Below are 24,116 nucleotides of genomic sequence, written 5' to 3' on the forward strand. Positions count from 1 at the left end.
GAAAGGAGCTTGGCTCGCGCGGGGAAGGGATGTGGCGCGCAACTCCACAGCTCATTAGTGGAAGAACTCTTTAACACCAGCAGTTATTAGGACTCCCTGCCTGGCGTTCAGCTTTTTTTATTTCGCGCCCGGTCAATAAAAAACAACTTGGCAGTCTGATTCGTCAGTCAATAAACACATTCACCAACAACCCAACATCTCACCATGGCGTCTCCCAAACCCTCGGGCCCTGAAATCCACAAGGCCGTCAACCTACTAATCGACAACTTGGTCAACATCAAAGACGAAACGGGCAAATTCCTCCTCCCGCTCCCAGACGGACGCATCATCGACACCAAGTCATGGCACGGCTGGGAATGGACTCACGGCATCGGCCTGTACGGCGTATGGAAGTACTACGAGCTGACAGGTGACGAAAGATTACTGAAGATAATCGAAGACTGGTTCGCCGCCCGATTCGCAGAAGGCGGAACAACAAAGAACATCAACACCATGGCCGTTTTCCTCACACTGGCATACGTCTACGAGAAAACCGGCAATGCCACATATCTCCCCTGGCTCGACGCCTGGGCTGAATGGGCCATGCACGAACTGCCTCGCACGCGCTACGGGGGTATGCAGCATATCACATATATCACGGAGAACTACCAGCAACTCTGGGATGATACTTTGATGATGACCGTCATGCCGCTGGCGAAGATCGGCAAGCTCCTCAACAGACCGGAGTACATTGAAGAGGCCAAGAAGCAGTTCCTTACTCATATCAAGTATCTCTTTGATACCAAGACCGGTCTGTGGTTCCACGGATGGACTTTTGAAGATGGTGGCCACAATTTCGCCGATGCGCGCTGGGCTCGTGGAAACAGCTGGGTGACAATTGTCATCCCAGAGATTATTGAGTTGCTCGACTTGCAGCCCAATGACCCTATTCGTCTCCACTTGATTGATACCCTCGAAGCCCAGTGCGAGGCTCTCCAGCGTCTGCAGTCTCCGTCTGGCGCGTGGCACACTCTCCTCGACCACCCCGATTCATACGTCGAGGCATCTGCAACTGCTGGATTCGCCTATGGCATCCTCAAAGCTGTTCGAAAACGGTACATTGGTCCCCAGTACCGCGCCGTGGCAGAGAAGGCCATCATTGCTGTGATGGGCCATATAGATGAGCAGGGTGAATTACAGAATACTAGCTTCGGTACTGGGATGGGTGACTGCCTTGACTTTTACAAGCAGATTCCGTTGACGTCTATGCCTTATGGTCAGGCTATGGCTATTATGGCTTTGGGTGAGGCGTTGCGTGGTCTGCTGTGAGTGGTGCTTGATTGGTTGAGTTACCTTTTGTATCATGACTTGCATCATAGAAGTGTATATAGTTGTTACTTGGATAGATGACGGTTCATAGATAATGAAATCAAGATTGATGAAATATGTACAGTTTGCATAGGAAAAGAACTTCAAACCAGATGGGGATTCAAATCATATTATACATTTAAGCAAAAAGGGATATCCATACTCTGCTTCATAGCTCGTGACATTGTACAGCGTAACTTAGTAGACACGATGAGCGCGACTTCCACGTCCATCCGTGCCATGCATGCGACGGGTTCCGGCAGCCTGGATCCGATACATGTTAGCTTTGTTCACAAGTTACTAAGTGGAATGGCTCTCACCTTGACAGCTGGACGGTGTGTCAACGACCCCTTCAACTTCAACATGGCACCCGAGAACTTGTCACCGAGACTTGCCTTGCGGCGGTGGTGATGGGCAGGTGCGGTACGGGTGGTCGTTGCTCCATAGCCATGTCCATGGTGACCGTGGTGACCGTGGTGGCCATGTGTGGCATGCGTGGCATGTGTGTTCGGGTGGGTGGTGGTTGTAGTCTTGATAGTGCGCGATCTCGCATTGCGTCCCTTGAGACGGGTCATCAGCGTTGGTTTGCTGGTGCGAGTGACAGTAGCATTGCGACGGCGGTGAAACATTTTGAAATATTGGAGATGGATCTCAGGATTTTAAAATGATAAGGTTGGTAGAAGGATATATAGTTTTTGTTGACTGTGTTGGTGGAATGTATATTTGATCCCCCCACTGGCCAACAAGCTCTTTAAATAAACAAACCTCACCCATCATACAGCGTGGAACCTGATATCTGCTCAACGTAGGCCAAGTACCAAGTTGCCTTCCAACAAGAGAGATAAGAATTGTTGACAGAAGAGGCGCTCAACCGGGACGTCATCCGAAGGACGATCATCGTGAAGATGCCCACTCAGCACACTGTCGCCACCATGCAAGGATCTTGCTGGAAATAGCTACACAAGCTATTGGTAGACTGCTGGTCGTGATCGACATGGATTGCAGGGATATAAATTAACACTACGTGTGGATGATGGCAGTTGGAAAGTATGGGATGATGTCATATGTCATGATGGTCTGTGCTTACAAAGAATGCTTGTTCTTTCTTCCCTTCTACACACATATCTACCTAAGCAGGTCGGGGTGGCCGAGACAGCTGCTCGGGAGTAACACCGTGAAACGGAACACTTGTGCTCAGTGGAAGCTCGATGGTGCCTTCGGTGTGATAGCGTCCCACAACCGCGGTGCGACCTCAGCTTGGCGGCGACCATGTTTTGATAACACCCAGATATGATTGTGATCACTCGACTAGGGGGTCTTCTTTCACGATCTGATAAAGACGATATATCAGTGAACGGAAAGCACAGTCCAGCTTGGACCCATTCTCGAAGAGCTTACCTGCAGTAAGCAGCCACATGCCTGCGTGGCATGGCTAAACAAGTACCGCTTTGACATGCCGCAGTGTCTGGAAGCCGAAATAGCACACTGATTCACTTGATATTGGGATTATGCAGCAGCCGAGGCTTACAAATGGACTCACTCCTGAGAATCCCCGCACCCCGCCCTTTGCCAAGGTCCCATGTAAGCTCGATGGGCTGATCATCGTGAGTGGTGCTGCAATGAAGACAGCCATGCACTTATAAAGTCAGCCTAATCCGTGAGAATCGACTTCTCCACTAGTCTCCCGTTTTCAATATCAAAATATTAAAGATACACAATCTGGAACTTAAGCTGCCAACATGACGGTATCCGAGCCATTGGACTTTACAGTAAGCCTCTCACACGCGCTTACTCAAGAGCTGTCCATTAACCTATATCGCAACAGACCTTTTTCAATGTCATTGACAACCAACTGAGTTCGACTTCACAAACCCGACACGGAGTCAACCCCGCCAACACTCACCCCAACCCACCCGTCCCAGTCTCAACCCAAAATGATCTCGACAAGGCTGTGAAAGCCGCAAGAGCAGCCTTCAAGACCTGGTCCAAGACCTCCTTCGATGACCGTCGAAAAGCCCTGCTCGCCTGGGCCGATGCTATCGACGCCAATGCAGACGGCTTCGCAAAGACCCTAACAATGGAGCAGGGCAAGCCTTTGACACAAGCAACCGCCGAAGTCGGATTGGCGGGCATCTGGACCCGCGGCCTGAGCTCAATCGAAATCAAGGAGAACGTCATCGAGGAAACCGATGATCGCAAGGTCATTCAGCGCTATACACCCATGGGCGTGGTGGGCGCCATTGTCCCCTGGAACTACCCCGTTTTGCTGGCCGCGGGCAAGATCGTCTCTGCTGTGTATACCGGAAACACCGTTATCGTGAAACCATCTCCATTCACCCCATACTGTGACTTGAAACTTGTGGAGTTGGCAACCCGATTCTTCCCCCTGGAGTTGTGCAGTGTCTCAGCGGTGACGACTCCCTCGGTCCCATGGTCACCGAACACCCGGGCATCGACAAGATCAGTTTCACAGGCTCGATCATAACAGGAAAGCGGGTGATGGCATCCTGCGCCAGGACACTCAAGCGAGTAACCCTCGAACTAGGCGGAAACGACCCAGCAATTATCTGCGAAGACGTTGACATCGACACCATTATCCCAAAGATCGGTAACCTCTCCTACCTCTGCAGTTCCCAAATCTGCATGATGATCAAGCGACTCTACGTCCACGAAAAAATCTACGACGAATTCCTTAACAAGCTAGTCGCATTCGTGAAAACATTGAAGGTAGGCGAAGGCACCGAATCAGACGTCTTCTTCGGACCCGTCCAGAATGAAATGCAATTCAAGAAAGCCAAAGATCTCTTCAGCTCGATCACAACGGAGAATCTCAAGGCTGCCCTGGGTGGATCCATCGAATCATCCACTGGATATTTCATCCACCCCACTATCATCGATAATCCCCCCGAATCATCGCGAGTCGTGCAAGAGGAGGCTTTCGCGCCTATTCTGCCTATTATGAAATGGTCCGATGAAGATGATGTGGTTGAACGTGCGAATGCGTTGGAGACTGGCTTGGGGTCGTCGGTTTGGTCGAAGGATTTCGAGAGGGCTACTCGTATTGCGGATCAGCTTCAGTCTGGCTCTGTTTGGGTTAATAACCACTTTGATCTGTCGCCTACTGCGCCCTTTGGTGGGCATAAGCAGAGTGGTATGGGTGTTGAGTGGGGTTTGACTGGGTTGCTTGGGTATTGTAATTCGCAGACTCAGTGGCTTAAGAAGAGCTTTTAGGTTGAGGTTTGTGGTATATAGCTTGTTGTCAATTCGACGGTTCATTGTGTGTTTCCATGGCTTTCGTGTTTAGACGGAGTATGTACACCTGGTTAATTCATGGGGTCTTTGTGGTCCCTTCTTCACACTTTCAAATCCCCTGTGGGTCTGTGTAGCTACCCGCACTTTTGCACGTAGCAGATGGGCGAAGGTGTTGGCCAAGTCAAGCTTATGCCGCGGACTGTGGCGGGGATGGGTAACTGTGTGTATCCATCGACTGATGAGTTCGCTGGAGATTGATGAGTTAGCACGTGGTGAGAGATATTATTTGCGGGAATATTGTTGATAATATACCTTATGCCTGGATTGGGTATCGATTGTATTGGAGAGTGAGTGCGTTAAGCCATCAGCCGCGGAAGTTGGAAACAACATTGAAGTACTCATGCTGCTGCGGTTGAATACATGACATAATAATTTGACGATGATGGGCTATGAGCTTAAATGGAAAGTAACCAGCCTGGGTATACTCTTCGAAATAGAAAAGAATGTTTACATTACATCGCACTCGGCAGCAATTGAGAAGGGAGCTCACTAGTTCCATTTTGCTTTGATAAAAAGGTACATTTTCATAAATGGAACAAATAAAAATGGAAAAGCAAAGAGGCTCGCGCTGCGGTGCTGCGATTCGGCCCTTGGGAGCCGAAGCTCAACGCGCTCTCGAAAGATGTAACAAAGTTGTCAACAACGCAAAGGTGGTGTCTCACAGCGTATCCCCATACCTGAGTACGCGAGAGTCTTGAGACACACTATGGGTGCGACCAACCAGGGTATCAGGCGCGTAAACAGGTTGAAAGGTAACAAGAAACGAGGGCTGGGGACCTCAAGTGAAACCAGCAGTGTAGCAAGTGCACATTAAATTGAGAGTCGAGCTTCAACAGTGATGGATCTCCATGATAGCTTTGAACGAAGGGTCCTGCAGGAGCTGCGTTGCGGTCAGACGTTCCTCGGGGCAAAAAGTAAACATTCGAGTCATGAGAGAGCGTGCATGTTCCCGCTCGATTGGATCAGCATCGGGTAGATCCGTTTCAATTGTTGATGCGAGCGAAAACTCTGGATCAGGAAGTCGATCTTGATCGTACCAGGAGTCCTCGGCGTCGATGCAGAGGCCCTTCCAATGGCTGGGAAGTGGGCCTAAAGAATTGACCAGACCAAATAAGGCGCCACGTCCAAGGTGAGGGAAAGGGTGAAAACCGGTGTAAAGCTCTGCAAAGAGAATCATGTAACTCCACATGTCGCAAGCGAAGCTTGGATCCTGGTTATGGAGCCGCTCTGGGGAGCAATGCAGATCAGGCGGAAAACCCTTCTGAGGCTCATCACCAATTTTCATTGCTAGACCAAAGTCCGCGAGATAGAAATCTTCTGTGCGTAGATTACTCGGGACTTCAAGCTCATTAACAAGCTCTCCTTCCTTCCAGAGGTCCCTACATGCTATCATTTTCTTGAATGGCCGACCGAGTGCTTTATATTTGGCGCCTCGTGTGAGGCCACGAAGAGAAGCCATCCCCCACATACAGTTCCTGTCCGTCAAATCTGCAAAGTAGTTAGTCTAATGCCAGCCAGTAATAGCGTACTTCATGTTATGGGTCACTCGCCTCTGTGAACAATTCCAGCCTTGTGCAGGCTTTCCACGGCCATCAGTAGTTGCTTGGCAGCTGATATTCGAGAGGCGAAAGGGATGCGATCTCGATAATAAAAGTCCATAGATGGGCCTCTCAAGGGTAACACGAGAACTCTGTGATCACATTCATTTCCGGGTAGTAGGAAGGTTGCCAGGCATGTCACTAGGTGGGACGGATCCTGGACATTTCGAGTGATTTCACCGTGGATGCTGATTTCGCTTTCTCCTGATTCACCTGAACACATGATTTTGAGGGCGACATCTGTCTCATCCTGGAGGTCGTAGGCCATCCAAACAGTGGAGGATCCCCCATGTCCAAGTTTATTTTCGACACGGTATCTCTCATTCAGAACTTCCCCAACACAGATGGGATAAAAGACATGTGGATTGTCCTTCGGATCGTAGTTGTCCTCGGGCTCAGCGTTGATACGACATCGTTCCCGCGAATTGCGTGCAAAGTCACCGAAGTCTTCTGGATCATCGTACGTATAGGTGCTTGTATCCACATCTGCATCTGTATTGGATGAGGTAGCCGTTGGAAAGTCGTTGGTCTCATATGTCTTCCAGGGCACGTCAAGCCATTTAGTTTGGACATCGTCGTCCGAGTTCGCAATGCCACTGTAGTCTACCCCATCATCGTGCGCGGAGCTCCGTGGGATTGTTGTCGTTTCTGTCTCAGCTGGGATATCATTAACGTCATTTCCACTCCGCTCCATCGGAGGGGAGTCTGCATCCATGACGGATGGGGTGGTCGTGGGATAGTCCATGGAGCAAACCGTGCTGTCGTGAGATGGTTGGCCACGAAAAGTGCCTGAAAGGGGAGGAGGATGGATGAGAAACAAAGGCTGGCCCAAGAATCAAGTTGTTTGGCGAATCACATGTGACCGTACATGCCCTCTGAAGCTACCAGCCTGATCAGGCAATTGACAAACATCGTCTTGATCCTCAGCTGTCGCTTTCTTTTTCTACCCTCTGCTTTAGCCATTGTTGGGCGTTGAATATTAGGGTTATATTGGATATAATGTATTCATTATAGTTAATGAATAGACTGTTGAGAACAATACCGAATACAATATACGATTGAAGTTGAGCTCTATTGTCGATTTGCGAGTGCTCACTCTCAAATTTGGACTTTATGTATGACCTTGAGTCCCTTTATCTCACTTTCTCTCTTTCCTTCTTCAACCTTTCCCATTACCGTTGACATTAATCGGCATTTCTTCTATCATTCTCAAGATTTCATTGAACGTTTTACCATTCCTTCTATCATGGATGATCCGTATTGGGATCCGTACTGGGCCACCCAACTCCGCGGCGACCAGATCAACTACCCCAACAGTCTCCCTGCCAATATGACTTCTGGATTTGTCCGAGCCATCGAGCTGGAATGGGACCCCAAGGCCGAAAGCAGCCTGAATCGAGCAGTCAGAACATATCGCATTCGTTATGAGAAGCTCAAGGCCATGACCGAACATTACGCGTACCAAGTTGCCGACGAACGCAACAAGAGCTATGTTCTCATTATGTAAGGTATTTCTCCATCGATGGTGAATTGGGATCAGTATCCTAACATTCGGCCGGTTTCCCAGTGGCTCGTTTCACGAAAGCACGACCACCACCCACCGAGGCCAAAAGACAACCAAGCCTGACGGCTGTCACTTCACTGTCAATTTGGAGCCTGGTGAGGAATCAGTTCATGTATACTACAATCTCCGCGTTCCGGACAACCGCCAATACGAGTGGGTTGGCCAAAGCGTCGTTCCTGCACTGAAGCAGGGCGAAACGCACCGGCGCATTGACCCCTTGCAATGCAAAGGTCGCTGGGTGTTTGACGGACAGCACATGGTGGACCCTTATGCTCTTGCCTCGGGAAGTCGCCATTGAACTTTCGCGATTCGGGGTCTCCGGCCTCATCGTCAGAACGTCGAGCCATGTCCCAGGTTCGGTTCATGAGCCCATGTCTTCTCTTATTTGAAAGTCCTATGCGTTTCCATTCAATATTTTGTTGCTTTCCTATGCGTTTTCTAATATCTGTGTTTCACTCAAGGTAAGCAATTGTAACCCATGGTCAATAGATAGACTGGCCAGTATATAATTCTGGTCCCACTTAGATAAATCTGACACGCCAAGGATCTGACCTGCTTGCCTCTTTGGCCGTTTACAGTATCACTGGTGAAATATTGGAAAGTCTCTACATGACTGGTAAAGGGTTACCGGCTTCGGTTTTGATTTCCTCGCCAAGCCCGTTTCTATACCTGGGCACTTATCATGTTTTGGCATGGTGTAGTATTTCCAATGACTATACTAACATTTGTAGGACTTGCAGATCTATTATTTCAATATCATGCCAAGTGACTCTGGCGCACTCTCCACAAAACCATTCTTCACATACAAAGGTCGACCCGGCCCATCAGCCAACAACGAAACATAAGGCTCGCCATCTGCCGGAGCTTCCTGTTTGATCTTCGCGAGCAAAGCCTTGAGAACAGTATCTCCGAGTCCCCTCTTCTGGTGGTCCGGGTGAACGGCCATGTCCGCGATATGGAAATACCTTGATGATATTTAGTTCAAATTCAAAACAGTGTCAACATGTCAAGGACAGTACCAGCCGCCATCTCCTATGATTCTCCCCATACCAACTGGCTTTGGATCCGAGCCATTTTCTTCAAAGGTGATGTAGCATCCGTACCAGCTCCCTGTTGGGATTGCTGTAGCCTGGGATGGAGTCTTTGGCGATAATCCTGCAGCGGAGCGGAGATGGACGTATTCAGGGACTGAAGGGTACCCGTCGTGAAGAATATATCCCGGGGGGAGACTTTTATTATCTGATGAAGCCATTTCGACACTTTGCTTACGGATCTCAAATGGGCAATGTTGAGTTGAGGTTCTGCGGGGGACAACCCCTGTTTTCTTGGCGTAACCAGTTGGCTCACTGGGCGGAGATTGCCGCCGTTTCATGTCTTAGCGCCTACTACTATACACCACACACGGGGTAGTCCCATTACACGTTCAATTCCATGATTTTGATGAAAATATACAATATGAAAACCATTCGCTTGCTTATTTCACGTTTCCACTATATGATCCAGCGACAACCCCCTCCATGCACGTTATACCCCACTCAAGCGGCTGTAGGAACACACTGCGAATAGTAGGGATTCATCGAGGAGCAGGTGGCTTGAGTGCTGCAGACCGTCGCTCCACTCCAGTCGCTTCCTCCGCACTGGCCGTATACAGACTGGGTCGCGCCGCTTCCTGCAGCTGCGGTGGATGTGGTGGTACTCGCCCGGGTGGTGGTCGAAGTGGTGGTTGCTAGCGTTGTAGGCACCTCAGTTGTGGGATTGACAGTAATGGTAGATGATGTTGTGGATGCGCTGACTGTCGCGGTGGTTTGGGCTGTGGTTGTAGTGCCTGCGCTGCCTGCACTGCCTGGTCCATTGATAGGCGTTCCGGAGGCTGTGATTGCGGATGTTGCTTGTGTGATTGAGACTGCGCCACTGTATAATGTCGGACCTGGGACGACCTATTGTTCAAGGGGAGGTTGAATTAGCTTTGCGTGGCATGGTGAAAGTGAGAAGAAACTCACGTATGTTGACAGAGAAGTATAGATGTTGACCAAGATGCCGGCATCAGTTGGACTGTACAGTGCGGTACCGAGGACACCAGCTGGAACATCGGTTCCAGATCCAGTAACCTGTAGATTAAAACACTGGGGATAGTTCTGAGCACCTCCCTGCTCACCAGCGCTGTGGAGGGCAATCCTGGATAGATGAGTCAGTATATCTCATTATCAAGAGCGAGGAAATACACGTACAGCTCATGTCGCAAAACATAGTATCCAGGCACGATAGTGGGAGGAATCTCAACCATCCACGAGGATCCTTGAGCAATAAGTTGGTCGTCACCCCAAATTCCAGGTACGGTGGTATCATCCACCAGTCCGACACCATCAATCTTGAAGAACTCGAGCGAGGTTTTGTCGACGGTCTCGCAGCCTGCTGAGCCACAGTTTGCCAGGTAATCGATCACCGGGCCGTGGTGTGTCTCAGGCCAGTCAGTCCATTGAAGGAAGACCTTGTCACCGGCAGCTACCACGGCGTGTCCCTTGGCGTTGGTTGCATTGACGTGGCAGATGATATCAGAGGTAGTATATTGACCTAGGTCGACTGGTCAGAGCATGGTCATACTGTGAGGTCCCGCGCAATACCGGGAAGGTGAGATGGTGCAATAGCATACTTACCTGGCGAGATGAAACCATTGGCGGTATTTGGAGTCCCCCATGCCACGACAGTCGGCGGCGAATCTGTGTAAGGATAACTGTTGATGTCCCAGCCTCCGAATGAGACACCGTTGATCACGATGTTGGTGATATGGCCATGGCCTGCGACCAGCGCGGAGAATAGGGTGGGTGCGAGGATTGTCTTGTACATTGCTGTGGTAGCGGAGTATGAAAGTGAAGGCTGTTGAGTTGCAATAGTTTGCTTGGTAGAGTAGACATAATTTTGACATGGCAGTAGACCATATATATAGTCAAACAAAGAAGTGGGTTCATTTTAGTGCATGTTCTACATCGGGACAGCTCCGGATTCCCAACCCGCCATAGAGTGAAACCTGAATGCCCAAAGAGCGCAACACATGTGAGCCACGGGGCTGTAAGCGTGACTCCGTGTCAAGATAACTTCGGATTCAAGTCCATAGACATTTAATTACAAGGAGTTTGTTCCGAAACAGCCATAAAAGAAGCAGACATGTCAGGCGCCCTTGGCATGTGGTATTTATCCGGTTGAATAATACGAAGTGGGGCTTCCGGAGCCTTTAACTACACGCCATTTTTCCATATTAAAGTATCTGTACTTCCTTCGGTTATCATGAATATGTGGGAAATGGGCAAAACAACGTCCAAAAAGTTCCAAAGAAACGCCCAAAGAAACAGAGTGGCAGGCACCCTTTACATATCCAATTTATCCAAGTAGGACCGCAGTTATATACTAGCGACTCTATCTATTAGTCATGACTTAACTATAGTTTCTTACAGACATGGGTAAATTTTAAGGACAAGCGCGTCCTGAGAAACTTCTGAGGCAAATGGGTTATGCAGATCAAAAATGAACACCGATAACTCTCGTCCTCGAGATTCTTGCCGGGGAACTGTTTTCCCTCCCATACCGAATCGTGATATCTTCCATGACCACTTTGCTAACAAGCCTGTGAGAGGGAAATAGGGAGCGTGAGAAATAAGAGTAATTATGTAAAGTCCAAGTTACAACTGACCAGTCACGAATAATAATTGACAATACAACCCATCTTTAATGATATGTTCAATATCCAGTGTTGGTCTTTGTAATCCATTCCGTACTTATAATAGGCAGGGAAGTATTAAATATATACAAAGCCTTTGACACACAATAATCGGCAAAAAGGAGGCGAGGGTGGTGTCCGTCGACTTTCTACAGTAGCGGAGAAGGAAGAATCGATGGATCGTGAATAGTATCGTAAATATATAGGATATGAGCGAAAAAAGCATGCAAAGAAACGTCCAAATAAACCCACTCACAATACTGCTGTGCGCTCGGGGCTCCCTCACCCCGCTCCTCCCCACATGTACGGTCTCTAGGCTGCAGACTATAAAAGAATCCCCGACGTCATAAGTTCAGACACCCAAGTTCCCAAATTACAACAAAAATGTCACCACCATTCCGTGCAGAGCAAATCGGCTCTCTCATGCGCCCACCTGATCTTCTAGCTGCACGTTCAGCCGCCGGCGCGACGACCTCATACTCCAAAATCTCAGATGAACTGCATCGCGCAACCGAGGTAGCCATTGGACGGGCTGTCAACAAGCAAGTCGAGCTAGGAATAAGGCCTATCACGTCAGGAGAATATGGGCGCGACAAGTTCTACTCCGGATTCTTTGAACATCTCGAAGGAATGCAGGTTGTCAAGGATATCCCTGTTGTAGATGGATTTCGAACAGGGTTTCCCACCGTCACGGTGCTGCAAAAGCTTGGTGTCTCAACGCGGGACTCTGTAGTTGCTACGGGTAAAATACGTCATGTGGAGAGTGCTTACTTGTCCGAATGGAAGGCTTTGAGTGCTCTTCTTCCGCCAGCCCGGTGGAGGGAGTGTAAGTTGACTATGCCACCTATCACTCATATTCATATGCAGGTATGTACATGTACATGTACTGAGCTCTTCCTTTTGTGAGGAGATCATGACTATAGTGTCTGTGCCTCACTGAATCATGAAATGCAGATGGCCGTCGGGACAGCCTACAGCGCAAGCGCATACTCCTGTGATGAGGAATACTTCCAAGATCTAGCAGCAGCCTATTCAGCCGAATGGCAGATCCTGTACGATGGAGGTCTGCGCTCGATTCAAATTGACGACCCATGTCTTCTATTCTTTGTCTCCGAAGAATTCAGATCCGGATGCTCGACCGACGGGGTCGACCCGGACGCCTTGCTGGACCAGTATATCTGGGCACATAACCTCTGCCTCGCTAGAAAGCCAAAAGGCCTTCATGTGGGCATTCATCTCTGTCGCGGTAACATGGCCGGATCTAAACATATCATAAGCGGTTCGTATGAACGCATCGCCGAGAGGATATTCAGCAGACTAAACTACGATACTTACTACCTTGAGTATGACACCGAGCGGGCAGGGGACTTTCAACCACTTCGGCATTTGCCTATTGGGAAGAATGTCGTGCTTGGCGTTGTGTCGACCAAGAAGCCTGATTTGGAGGATATCGAGGAAATGGTTGCTCGTGTTTATGCTGCTGCTGAGATTATCGCGCGCGGACAGAATCGCACTGTGGCTGACGTTGTTGATACTTCTCTTGGTGTTAGTCCGCAGTGCGGATTTGCTAGTATGAGCCAAGGAGGGGGCGAGGGGATGTCGATAGACTTGATGTGGAAGAAGTTGGTTCTCGTGAAGGAGTTGGCTCGTCGGATCTGGGGTGAGAATCAGCGTGCCTGAACGTCGGACGGTGATATAGTCGTATCTTCGTCATATGTTAACCAATAGTCCAAATTCTTTCTCTAAATTCGTGTGGTCGAGTGTAGGTGGTGTTCTACTGTGAAAGTTGAAACTATTCAGACATCTCCAGGGCTGGAAGGTGCGATCACATAAGCAAATAAGTCTCAACCTTGGAATCCTTGAATGTGAACCCAAATGATTGTTGACAGCATGTATCTCTCTCCCCTCACACTCAGGGGTTCGTTTTCACATTCGAACCGAGCAGTTTTGAGTGGAGACAACTCCACAGCAAGAAGCGTTTGATCACGGCAACGATCGGCGGGTCCGCGTATGAGCCGTGCCATCCGAGATATATAAGGCCCGGGTTGTCGCGATCTTCGCGCATCAACACTCACAGACTTAGCCATGCGGTTTGACATCCTTGCCCTTTTGCCCCTGGCAGCTCAGGCAGTCAACATCATCTCATCCAACGACGATGGCTGGGCCGAGGTCAATATCCGCGCAATGTTTGAGTCGTTAGGAGGAGCGGGACATTCAGTTGTGGTATCTGCCCCGGCTGAAAACCAGAGTGGCACGGGTATGTGATGCGCATCCCTAGATTCCGCTGTTATTGACAAATTCCAGGATCTCGACAGAAGACCCCGACAAACTTGACGGAGCCATGCGAGTTCAACAGCTGCCCATCTGGGAGTCCGGCTGTGGGATATAATGCCTCGGAGGTTGGTCTCTCGCCATTCAAACGACGTCCAATTCTGGACATACATACTAACTCGACCAAAGCCTCGCCTCGGCTATGTTAACAGCTACCCAGCAACCTCGATGAAATACGGCATCGAGTCGCGCGCCCCGGAGTTCTTCGATGGGCCCCCAGACCTGGCAGTCGCAGGCCCCAATGTCGGCAACAACATTGGCGTCGCAGTATATTTTTCCGGCACAGCAGGCGCCACCACCTATGCCGCCAGCGCCGGTATCCCCGCAATTGCATTCTCCGGAGCCACCGGATCGCAGACATCCTGGAACGCGTCACGGCCAAACTACAGCGATGTCTACGCCGATCTCGCAACTAACCTCACCAACCACGTTGTAGCCGCTGGAAAGCCGTACCTGCCAGACGGTATCTGGCTAAACGTCAACTTCGGGTCAGTCTCGGACTCCGAGTGCAGTAACCCACAAGACTTCTCCTTCGTCCTGTCCCGCATTCACGTCGCTGTCCCGCTCATTACACCCCATGATGTGACCACGTGCGGAGACACCAGACTGCCAAGTGAAATTGAGGTCTCTCTAGCCTCAGGGTGCTGGGCGAGTGTTTCAGTTGGCCTGGCAAGCTCGAAGAGCGACGCCAATGAGACGATGCAGGGGGTGGTTTTGCAGAAACTAGGCAATTTGCTTACCTGTCTGCCGTGATTGGCGCGAAAAATGCCACTAGAGCAGGAACATGCAGCCCAAGTTCCCTCACAATTCCCACGTGTTGTAAATAGCCCTCTTCGGCGTATTGCAGATAATCATAAGAGAGGCCGCTGTCCGTCCGGGTATATTAAACTCCACCACATAGTTCAAAAACAACCACAGCCTAACTCCATTTAAGTATATCCACGCGTCCGGAGAAAAAAACAAAAAAATAACGAATCACCACTCATGTCGATCGCACGCCCACCTAAGACATGACCGTCGATCACATCTAATTCCGCAGATGAAAGTGGGTCTAACCTCCGCGTCTATACTCCATCAGGGCTGAAGACCGTTTCAACCGCACTTCGCTTCTTTCAGCAACCGGACGCTACGGAGATACTATGGAACCATGGCCCGCTCGACGAACGGTGGATATATAAGATGATCGCAGAAGCTTCATGTTTGGGATATCTTGTCGTCGTCTTCTTCTGCCTTTCTTGCACACACCAACCAACCCTTACAGTATGATTTCCCATCTGCTTGCTGGGCTCGCAGCCTTCTCTGTGGCACGCGCCTCTCCCCATGACCTTTTCCGCCGTGGAACTGTCGCGTCTGATGCGATTGTTGGGTTGCCGCAGACTGTGCCCAGTGGGACGGTTGGGGAGGTTTATCTGGCTTACCAGCCGGATTTGTATGTTGTCAATGGATGTGTTCCGTTCCCTGGTGTTGATGCGGCGGGTAATACCAAGTTAGTTTCATTCATGCTCTTTCATTCATCATCTTGTGGCTCTAATAGGGTATAATCAGTGCTGGTCTTAAGCCTACAGGTGGTTCTTCTGATGGTTGTAGCAGCAGCACCGGTCAAATATATGGTGAGCCACTTTCTAAACACAGATTGTCTAACGTGAAATTATTCTAAATAACCCATTTTTGTGCTGGATAGTCAGAGCAAGCACCTCAGGCGACTACTACGCCCTAATGTACTCATGGTACTTCCCCAAAGACGAACCATCAACAGGAATCGGCCACCGGCACGACTGGGAAGGCGTAATTGTCTGGCTGAAAGATTCCACGACGATTTCAGCTTCTAACGTCGTCGCTGTTTGTCCTTCTGCTCACGGCGGCTGGGATTGCAGCACTGATGGCTTCACGCTTCATGGCACTGCTTCCCTGATCAAGTATGAGTCTATTTGGCCTGTTGATCATAGTTGTGGTCTTACGAGTACTGTTGGTGGGACTCAGCCGCTTGTTGCTTGGGAATCTATGTCTAGTAAGTCCTTTGTTTTGGAAAGGAGTTTTTGGGATGTAGTTGCGCTGACGCTTTTTTCCCCTTGTAGCTGTTGTTCAAGATGCGCTGGATACTACGGACTTTGGATCTGGGAATGTTCCGTTCAATGAGAATAACTTTGCTAATAATTTGGCGAATGCTACTTTCTAAGAACTGGTTCCGAGGTGAAGTCGCATGGGAATTTGGACTTTGTTTGGGCGGTCATATTACTTTGAACTGAGGAAATGTATATGCAGCAGGGGTTATAAATGTGTATATAGTGCCATGTAGTATTGAACAGTCTCCATACAAAAGCCTCAAAGCGAGTATACCGTTTCATATATTGTTTCTACCCTACTTTGGCCACACCTTTCTCCTCTTTTTTTTTTTTTTTTTTTTTTTTTTTTTTTTAGTTTTGTTTGCCTCAAGTGTCTGTCACTTTCCGAGACTTCCTTCTAAGCTGACCATTATAAATTGACCTTGATTTCTTTTCCTCTCTCTCCCCTTCTCTCGCCATCCACCACCAGATGACCGAAGTGGTCATCCTATATGTCTCTTTCGCAATGTTGATATCTATTGCCCTAACAGTTTCTTAGTGGTTCCCTCCTTCATTACACTATCAATCAACGCCACCAAAGTAAATGCTGGATATTTCCTCAGCCTTTCGATCCCGAGTCAACACGAGTCCCACATATACCTCGAAATCAACGATGCTCTTACCGGGAAGGTGGAGTGGTTGTGGAACACGTTCGGACTCGACGCATAGTTTTCTGCAAGCAAACCTGGGTGGAAAACCCGGAGTTATGCAATGGCCAATATATGTTTGGCGGAGTCAATATGGCTTCCCCGAATTATCCCGCGCTGCCCTTTCCACCAGTGAACCAGCCAATGGACCGGATCCTTCGCTTTGAAGCTTTTCCTGAAAAGTCACGCTTCTACTCTATCGGCTTTGATTTCTAATTTTTGCTCTTATTCCATGCGCTTGCCGTTTGCGTGTTTTCCATATGTGTGTAAGTCGTGTAGATTATATGAAGGCTGGGGTATGAAAGGGCTTTTGACCTATGACTGTCCGCGGCCCTGCAATCTACAGTATGGAGAAACGTGGCAGCTAAGGGCACTGTCTAGTGATAATGTTTTAGGAATATTGTAAGGCGAAGGATGAACCGACTGTATAGTATATGTTTAGATGATCTCTAGTCCCTATCGAAGCTACCTGGATCGACGCCTGCCATGTATCTTTCAGTGTGGTGCTTACGCATCAACTATCGAATTGGAAATCCAACCGTTTATTTCCTTGATCGGTAGTCGTTTGTAGATACGTCGCCTTCTCTTCAGCCGTCAAGCTTTCCCACTGTGTTTTCTTCCACCGGTTTCTGGCCACATAGTATGCCTTTGCCAAGATATACGCGACAATAGTAGCAATGTTGATAGCGATGAGTTGGGAGTTTCCTCGGCGATAGAGGGGCTTGTCGTCTTTGCGATATATATTCGAGGAGGCAATACCAGAGAGCTGGATAGTTATGTTGTAAAGGGCGGCCGAAACGGTTCTCCTACAAGTGTGGATCAGTATTCAAAGAAGTCCGGTAACGAATGATAAGGAGTAGGTACGTTCGCACGGCATTACTGAGCCGGGAGCACCATCCGACATGTGCTGCATGTGGGTTTGGCCATCCTAACAGTATGAATGTCACCGCATAGAGACCCCAGTTCGATAACGATCCGGATGAGGTATAAAGCACGATGAGAAGTGGGAGACTCCAGACCTGGGTAAGTAGACCAATGACTGAAATTTGGTGAAAACGTTCTGTCAACTCGGTTATCAGGACAAGGTTAATAGCCCCAAACACCGTAACGGGGATTGTTAATAATGTTGTTTGAAAAGTGCCGAATCCAATGGCTTTGAGCGATAGCGTGAGATAGGTCTTTGGTGGAGAAGTCGGGATCTCAAACAGCATCCCGATGACATAGATCGGCCATAAGTCATAATCCTTCAAGCTCTGCCAAAACATTCCAAGGGAAAGCGCTTCACGGTTATGCATGTCTCCCTTTGAAGGGTCATCACGCAGGACACGGCTGACGATAATCATCTCTTCTCTTTCAGTGAAGTAACCTTTCGGATTCCACCAGGTCTTTGTCTGTGTAGGACCCGGGACCAAGAACAAGAAACTCAAGAATCCAATCACAATACTGATCAGAGCCTCGATTAAGAACAGCCATCGCCAACCCTCGCGGCCATCCACTCCACGCATGTGCAGGACACCATAGGCGATGAAAGAGGCAATCACACCAGACATGGAGTCCACAAACCAGAACATCGCAAGACGGAAAGGCATCTCCGTTTTGGTGTAGAAATAAGACAAATATAGTATTGAATCAGGGATGAAACCACCCATGAAAAGACCGATGAAGAATCTGCAAGCAAAGAAGCCCGCCCGATTATGCATGAAGAATTGACCACCCGAGGCCAAAGACCACAAAATGATCTGGAAAGGAATCCAGCGATCTGGACCCAATCTTTTACCGAGCATCTGGGAAGGAATCTCGGCAATGAGGAATCCAACACGGTACATGTTCTGGGCGTTGTTGTAGTCATTCGTGGTAATGTTCAAGTCATCCAACAGGTTATCAGCAGCAGCATTGCCAAGGTTGCCTCGATCGAGGTTCAACCCAAAGAACATGACAAGAATCCAGACCAAGATCTTACAGTCGGTTTTGCGTCGCACGGACGTCTCCTCGCGGTGCGTCCACCTTTCTTTGATGTCGAATCTGTGCAGATTCTCGTAGTCGGGCTTGGGCAGGTAGAATCTACCAAGCAAGGGATCATCGAAGACACTTCGAACAGTGGCAATTGCATCAGGGTCGACTATGCGTTTTCGCGAAAAGAGAGCAGAAAATAGAGACTTGGACTCGCGGGGCTGCTCTGGATCTGCGAGTGTGGCCGGAGCTTCCTCCTTCGAATGGTAGTCTTCACTATCCTGAGGCTCAGAATATGAGACTGGCGGCTCCTTTGAGGATCTCGATTCCATGACTTTCTACACACTTCGGTGCAGTATATAATGAAAGCGATGCGAATGAGGGTGGAAGGACGAAGGCGATGTCATGATAAGAAGCATAGCGAGACCGACCGTTATATACGTAATTTTTCCCGAGAACATATTTTCCATTCCAAGACACCATGTCAAAAGGCCGTAAAGAATACGTGCTCAGTCAAAATCATGATGCGATTCGGGCCAAGTGACCGGAGGCAGGGACTCCGATGAAGGAGATAACGAATCCTCCTCTTAGGTAGACAAAAACGACTCCTCAATCTAAGTAGGCTGGATTGGTAACCTAGAGAAGAAAGACCAAGCAGTTGTAGTAGGAACGCTTTTCTTGGTCAATAGAAACAAGCCTTGTCATTTAGCCGATTCTTTCGCCATGTAAGCGCCGATGGCATCAACCGTTCTTTAATTAAAGCAATCAGCGGTGAGCGCATGCAACTTCGCAGTGCTAGATTGGTGGAAGATCTTTATTGTTCAATATATCTGGCTTTCAGGGTTTCTGGCATGATTGAGGGACCCGACGCCACCATAAATACCGACATGAACTTTTGCTCAAATCCATCGGCCTTGGCACACTACCTTCAATCAGCCGTAATGACTCCGAGTTTAAACTACACTCGTTCCGACTGTCTTCCGAGTGCCAAGGAATAATTGTCTTGGAAAAGCTTTGTGGAACGTCTGGGGTCGAGAATCAGCTGTCGAGGTAGGTATATTGACAGTTCTTCAACTAAGGGAGGAAATGGTTTTTGGAGAAGTATTGAACATTTCCTACATTTCAATCAAGAGGAAAATCTCCATTTAGAAGTTACATTGAGTTCTATGTAAATGGCTATATCTAGATTTCCCCCAACTACCTCATCCCCTCATACCAATCATCCCTTGCATCCACAACAAAGCAAGTCTTTCCGAACTTCTTTCAAACAGTCCCAAGGTAAGAATCTATTCTTTTCCTCTTCTCATTTAGAAACTTCCCCAGTAATGTAAATCATAGTCCACTCCACCAGGGCGCCAAAGGGGAGCAGGACTATACACGGGGATAGGAGATGCAGCTATCAAAGTGTATGTTAGTCACATCTTGTAAGTTCTGGGGGTTGCTCAGCTTACTGCCATAGCCGGTACTAGGTGCAGCCCATGTCGGAGTGCTTGGGGTTTTCCATCCAGTTGGGGATGCGGTAATTGTATATGTGCTAGTGTAAGTATAAGGAGACTGGCCAGAATTCAGGGGTGCAATGCCGTTATTGGGCCCGTAACTGTTGTCTCCAGTTCCAAATATGTTGCTAATCTTGTTGACAACCGAGGTACCTGCTTCTGTCCAAATGCTGAAATCCTCGACTGTGACATTCGTTGCATACGTGAGGTCGTTTGCAATAAGGTACAGTGGAGGGCGCTTTACACCATCAGCAACGGATCCTAGGTATTTTGTCAGTCTATCATTGTGCACAAAATGTTAGAAGCCAACCAACCAGTGAAGTTCCGGAAAACTAGATTACTCAATGCGACAGCACCAGTGTCGGGCTCGAAAGTGCTTTGCCAATACTGATTGATATCCAACCCATACAAACTTCCAAGAGAACGGAAATTGGAGAACGAAATGTTGGTGACGTATCCAGATCCCCCAGGATATGTCTTGATAAGAGCGATGTTGTTGCCTTGGATAATGCTGATATTACGTGCTTCCTGTAGTAAAGTCAGTCCCCGAGAGGTTTCTGTATTGATTGAAAGAGCACACACGATGTTGGAGATCTCAGCAGACACATTCAAGCTGCCGATGGATATTCCGGACCCAGCCTGGTTGCAGACCAAATTCTCGACCAAAGCATGATGAGACGGGCTTTTCACTGAAACGCATTCATCGCGATTTGTGACCTATGTTCAATGGTTAAGCTTCAGATTGAAGTTCAGCTCCATGATCTCCAGGTCATACCTCGTTGTCATGGATGTGATAGTTGGTTCCAATAGCATCAATGCCATCGTAACTGCCCAAGTTCCCTCCCCGAATCGTGAGATGATAAACTTCCACGTTGACAGCGAAATCGAGAATGATGTGAAACTTGGGACTGTCGACAAGGATCAAGTCATGTACCGAGGCATTTGTTGGAGAAATCAAACGTATGAGGCGAGGGCGATCAGTGCTAGGAATTCACACAATCCAGTTAGATGTAGCTTTATCTCGAAGAAATTCAAGTTTCCTTACTTGTTGAGGTTCCGGTAAATATATCCTTGTCCTTGGAAAGCGCCCTTGCCATTCGAAGAATAAAACTCGAAATCCACAGCTGTCTCTCCGTGTCAGAGTTTGCTATTCATATAACTGAAAATTTACACCAAGAGAGATTACACTCACCATTGACAATAATAAGAACATCTAACAAAAACTTTTGGTCACCCTCTCCATTGATGGTGGCATTGATGATGTCACTTCCTGCATATCCTTGGAGTACCAACTCACGCGCAATTGTCCAGTCTCCTCCATACGCAGCAGTAATCAATCCATCCAGTTGGAAAGCCCAGTTTGTACCATTACTGAGCGTAACACCTCGCTTGATCAAATATTCACCTTCTGGTACAATGAGACGGCTACCTGGATTTTTGAGGACGCATTCGGAAAACACAGTTTCTAGTGCGGTCGATATATCGGTGCTATTATCCGCAACTCCGCCATAATCGAGGATGTTGCACTCGATATTTTTGTTCTCGAGGGCTGTTGTAGGGCCTACGGGGCCAATCAATTGACCAGCGGCGATACCCGACAGCAGGGGAAGGAAGAGAAGGGATATCTTCATCTTGTGGCAATGAAAAAGTAAATTATGGTTATAACTCTGCGATAGTTGTGCATTTGGATCTATTTAAGCGGAATCATCAGAATCCGAAGTCTGAGGAATTACGCCATGGTCGTTTCTGGTAGTGCTGTTGAGCAGCATAATATGTTATACCGAAGGCGCCATAATTCAATCGCCCGAGATGCGATAAGGAAATTGTTTTATTCGAAATGCCCGTTTTTCATTATAAATCGTGTTGTATTCAGAATGAGTTCGTTCTACAGTACTAATTTCCGCTATCAAAAAGGTAGACGCTTGCCAATAGGCAATAGTTATGACAACAGTTTTAATTAATATTCGGTTAAACACCTTGGAGCCTAACGGGGGCTATTTGTTCTTGACTCATTTGCGATGAAGCACATCATCTCTCTAGCAGATCGCGCTGACACGGAAATTGAACAAAGAGGGTTAGGCTTGATCTGAAGTAAATGCACCAATAGCTGAAAGGATTTGATAGTAGGCCCCTTGTAAATTATCCTTATTTGCTCAAAACCCCCAAAGCTACTGATAAGAGAATTTCAAGTCATACTTTCAGTGACTCGGTCGAAAATGTCGGGCAAGAAGAACATCCTGTTGATGGTCGCCGATGACCTCGGCAAGCAGCTCGGTTGTTATGGAGCTTCAACTATTCAAACCCCGAACATCGATCAGCTAGCTGGACAAGGCACGCGGTTTGAGTACGCCTTCGCGAGTACTGCTTCTTGCAGTGGGAGTCGCTCTGTTATCTACACAGGTCTACATACTCATCAAAATGGCCAATATGGACTTGCCAGTCACCGCCATCACTTCGTTACATTTGATCACGTCGAGACGGCGCCCCAGCTGTTGAATCAATGTGGATATCGGACCGGGATCCTGGGCAAAATTCATGTCGGACCCTCCTCAGTCTATCCCTGGGAAGTGAAAAAAGAGAGTGAAACGAGGGATGTTGCCATTATTGCCGACCAAGCGAGGGACTTCTTCCAGGATTCGCAATTAGATGAGAGACCTTTCTTCCTGACGATTGGTTTCCATGATCCTCACCGCGATCGCACGAGAGGCGGCTTCGGAAATAACCAGGTGTATGACTCTCGAATCCAGACGGGGAACTATAATCTAGATGATGTCGAAATCCCACCATTCATCAACGACTCTCCCGGTACCCGATCTGAGCTGGCCGAGTACTACAACTCCATCCACCGGCTTGATCAAGGCGTTGGGTTTGTTTTGGATGCCCTGACAAAAGCCGGTCTTGCGGATTCGACATTGGTGATCTTCATCAGCGACAACGGACCGCCTTTTATCAATTCGAAAACTACCCTCTTCGACGCGGGTGTCCGGCTTCCTCTTATTATCAAGCATCCAAATATCAAGCCCGCTGTGAATGGTGACATGGTTTCATATATCGATATATTGCCTACCTTGCTCGATTATGTAGGTCATCCAGGTGCAATCGACCCGGCCAAGAAACGACTAGGTCGCTCATTGCTTCCTATTCTTGGCAGTAACATGAGACTCTCAGACTGGAATAAGGTCTTCGGCTCGCATACGTTCCACGAGGTGACAAATTACTGGCCAACGCGATTCGTTCGGGACCGACGCTACAAATACCATCGCAACCTCGCATGGCGTTTAGATTTCCCATTTGCTGCTGATCTCTACGGGTCTCTTTCCTGGGAAGATATTCGCAACTCACCAGACAACGAAATCACAATCGGCGCACGCAAGCTCAAGGATTATTTCTTCCGAGCGCCGGAAGAGCTATTTGATTTGGAGAACGATCCAAATGAAGCCAACAATATCGCGAAAGACCCAAAGTATTCTGCTGTATTGGATGATTTGAGAGGGAAGTTGGAAGAGTGGCAACGTCGGACGGAGGATCCTTGGTTGTACCGGGATGGCGTTTCAACCTGGTTTATTCGATACCATTTTCCAGCTGGGCTGAAGGTTCCGGATCGATTGGACTTTGATATTGACCGGCCAGGCAATCGAAATGAAAAGCCCTTTGAGGGGAATGGACCTTGGGGTGCTGAGGTGGATGATTCCAAGAATGTGGGTTAGAATGTTATAGACTGATCTTAGGAATTAAATAATATTCTTTCGGAAAGTGGAAGCAGTGACATTAATCGAGAGCTGTGGTTACTACAACAAAAGATATGTCAGATTCGAAAAGAAGGAGCCACAGCTTATTCTTTATACCGCCTATGTGTTTGGGTAGTTTGCAGCTTATTGGAAGGCTCTAATAAGAGAGGGACATGTCAACCGGTAGAAACTAGTACCAGAGAGTTGTGATCAAAACAACACGCCTGCGAGAAAGAACCAGTATGGGTGGGGAAGGAAAGGACATGTTAGCGGTTCAGGGGTGTGCAGGATATTCAGGTTTAAAATAGTGGTGTTCAGGGCATTCAGGT

At 48.3% G+C, this 24,116-nt stretch overlaps 13 protein-coding genes across 13 annotated transcripts; 7 read left to right on the forward strand and 6 right to left on the reverse strand.

Annotated features, from left to right (window-relative positions):
* Nucleotides 1-204: 204 nt before the first annotated feature.
* Nucleotides 205-1,308, forward strand: N7446_013188 (glycoside hydrolase family 88/105 protein; the record flags this gene model as incomplete). Its single annotated transcript, XM_058521930.1, has 1 exon — nt 205-1,308. The coding sequence occupies one exon, from the start codon at nt 205-207 to the stop codon at nt 1,306-1,308; it is 1,104 nt and encodes a 367-aa protein (XP_058365407.1).
* A 128-nt stretch (nt 1,309-1,436) lies between these two features.
* N7446_013189 (uncharacterized protein) lies at nt 1,437-1,976 on the reverse strand (the record flags this gene model as incomplete). Its single annotated transcript, XM_058521931.1, has 2 exons — nt 1,437-1,611; nt 1,668-1,976. The coding sequence occupies 2 exons, from the start codon at nt 1,974-1,976 to the stop codon at nt 1,546-1,548; spliced, it is 375 nt and encodes a 124-aa protein (XP_058365408.1). The 3' UTR covers nt 1,437-1,545.
* Nucleotides 1,977-2,587: 611 nt separating this feature from the next.
* On the forward strand, nt 2,588-4,578 carry N7446_013190 (aldehyde dehydrogenase family protein; the record flags this gene model as incomplete). Its single annotated transcript, XM_058521932.1, is given in 3 exon segments — nt 2,588-3,116; nt 3,173-3,741; nt 3,756-4,578. The coding sequence occupies 3 exon segments, from the start codon at nt 3,087-3,089 to the stop codon at nt 4,576-4,578; spliced, it is 1,422 nt and encodes a 473-aa protein (XP_058365409.1). The 5' UTR covers nt 2,588-3,086.
* A 910-nt stretch (nt 4,579-5,488) lies between these two features.
* N7446_013191 (uncharacterized protein) lies at nt 5,489-6,972 on the reverse strand (the record flags this gene model as incomplete). The annotated part of the gene is made up of 3 exons (XM_058521933.1): nt 5,489-6,038; nt 6,130-6,147; nt 6,206-6,972. The coding sequence occupies 3 exons, from the start codon at nt 6,970-6,972 to the stop codon at nt 5,489-5,491; spliced, it is 1,335 nt and encodes a 444-aa protein (XP_058365410.1).
* A 531-nt stretch (nt 6,973-7,503) lies between these two features.
* N7446_013192 (uncharacterized protein) lies at nt 7,504-8,119 on the forward strand (the record flags this gene model as incomplete). The annotated part of the gene is made up of 2 exons (XM_058521934.1): nt 7,504-7,760; nt 7,825-8,119. 2 exons carry the CDS (start codon nt 7,504-7,506, stop codon nt 8,117-8,119), a joined length of 552 nt encoding a protein of 183 aa, XP_058365411.1.
* Nucleotides 8,120-8,566: 447 nt separating this feature from the next.
* Nucleotides 8,567-9,073, reverse strand: N7446_013193 (GNAT family N-acetyltransferase; the record flags this gene model as incomplete). The annotated part of the gene is made up of 2 exons (XM_058521935.1): nt 8,567-8,786; nt 8,841-9,073. The coding sequence occupies 2 exons, from the start codon at nt 9,071-9,073 to the stop codon at nt 8,567-8,569; spliced, it is 453 nt and encodes a 150-aa protein (XP_058365412.1).
* Nucleotides 9,074-9,356: 283 nt separating this feature from the next.
* Nucleotides 9,357-10,665, reverse strand: N7446_013194 (putative endo-1,4-beta-glucanase; the record flags this gene model as incomplete). Its single annotated transcript, XM_058521936.1, has 4 exons — nt 9,357-9,758; nt 9,822-9,996; nt 10,050-10,392; nt 10,476-10,665. The coding sequence occupies 4 exons, from the start codon at nt 10,663-10,665 to the stop codon at nt 9,357-9,359; spliced, it is 1,110 nt and encodes a 369-aa protein (XP_058365413.1).
* Nucleotides 10,666-11,917: 1,252 nt separating this feature from the next.
* On the forward strand, nt 11,918-13,213 carry N7446_013195 (cobalamin-independent methionine synthase II family protein; the record flags this gene model as incomplete). Its single annotated transcript, XM_058521937.1, has 2 exons — nt 11,918-12,400; nt 12,488-13,213. 2 exons carry the CDS (start codon nt 11,918-11,920, stop codon nt 13,211-13,213), a joined length of 1,209 nt encoding a protein of 402 aa, XP_058365414.1.
* A 405-nt stretch (nt 13,214-13,618) lies between these two features.
* Nucleotides 13,619-14,617, forward strand: N7446_013196 (5'/3'-nucleotidase SurE; the record flags this gene model as incomplete). The annotated part of the gene is made up of 3 exons (XM_058521938.1): nt 13,619-13,790; nt 13,838-13,932; nt 13,994-14,617. 3 exons carry the CDS (start codon nt 13,619-13,621, stop codon nt 14,615-14,617), a joined length of 891 nt encoding a protein of 296 aa, XP_058365415.1.
* Nucleotides 14,618-15,126: 509 nt separating this feature from the next.
* N7446_013197 (NPP1 family protein) lies at nt 15,127-16,040 on the forward strand (the record flags this gene model as incomplete). The annotated part of the gene is made up of 4 exons (XM_058521939.1): nt 15,127-15,350; nt 15,410-15,474; nt 15,546-15,872; nt 15,940-16,040. The coding sequence occupies 4 exons, from the start codon at nt 15,127-15,129 to the stop codon at nt 16,038-16,040; spliced, it is 717 nt and encodes a 238-aa protein (XP_058365416.1).
* Nucleotides 16,041-17,127: 1,087 nt separating this feature from the next.
* Nucleotides 17,128-18,895, reverse strand: N7446_013198 (putative MFS transporter; the record flags this gene model as incomplete). The annotated part of the gene is made up of 2 exons (XM_058521940.1): nt 17,128-17,419; nt 17,478-18,895. 2 exons carry the CDS (start codon nt 18,893-18,895, stop codon nt 17,128-17,130), a joined length of 1,710 nt encoding a protein of 569 aa, XP_058365417.1.
* A 975-nt stretch (nt 18,896-19,870) lies between these two features.
* Nucleotides 19,871-21,690, reverse strand: N7446_013199 (putative rhamnogalacturonase; the record flags this gene model as incomplete). Its single annotated transcript, XM_058521941.1, has 7 exons — nt 19,871-19,959; nt 20,015-20,320; nt 20,374-20,587; nt 20,642-20,776; nt 20,835-21,042; nt 21,105-21,183; nt 21,252-21,690. 7 exons carry the CDS (start codon nt 21,688-21,690, stop codon nt 19,871-19,873), a joined length of 1,470 nt encoding a protein of 489 aa, XP_058365418.1.
* Nucleotides 21,691-22,275: 585 nt separating this feature from the next.
* N7446_013200 (sulfatase family protein) lies at nt 22,276-23,766 on the forward strand (the record flags this gene model as incomplete). The annotated part of the gene is made up of 1 exon (XM_058521942.1): nt 22,276-23,766. One exon carries the CDS (start codon nt 22,276-22,278, stop codon nt 23,764-23,766), a length of 1,491 nt encoding a protein of 496 aa, XP_058365419.1.
* Between the last annotated feature and the right edge of the window lie 350 nt (nt 23,767-24,116).

The sequence above is a fragment of the Penicillium canescens genome (genome assembly GCF_028828765.1).
Source record: "Penicillium canescens strain IBT 15451 chromosome Unknown utg000011l_segment0_segment0, whole genome shotgun sequence".
Taxonomy (NCBI): domain Eukaryota; kingdom Fungi; phylum Ascomycota; class Eurotiomycetes; order Eurotiales; family Aspergillaceae; genus Penicillium; species Penicillium canescens.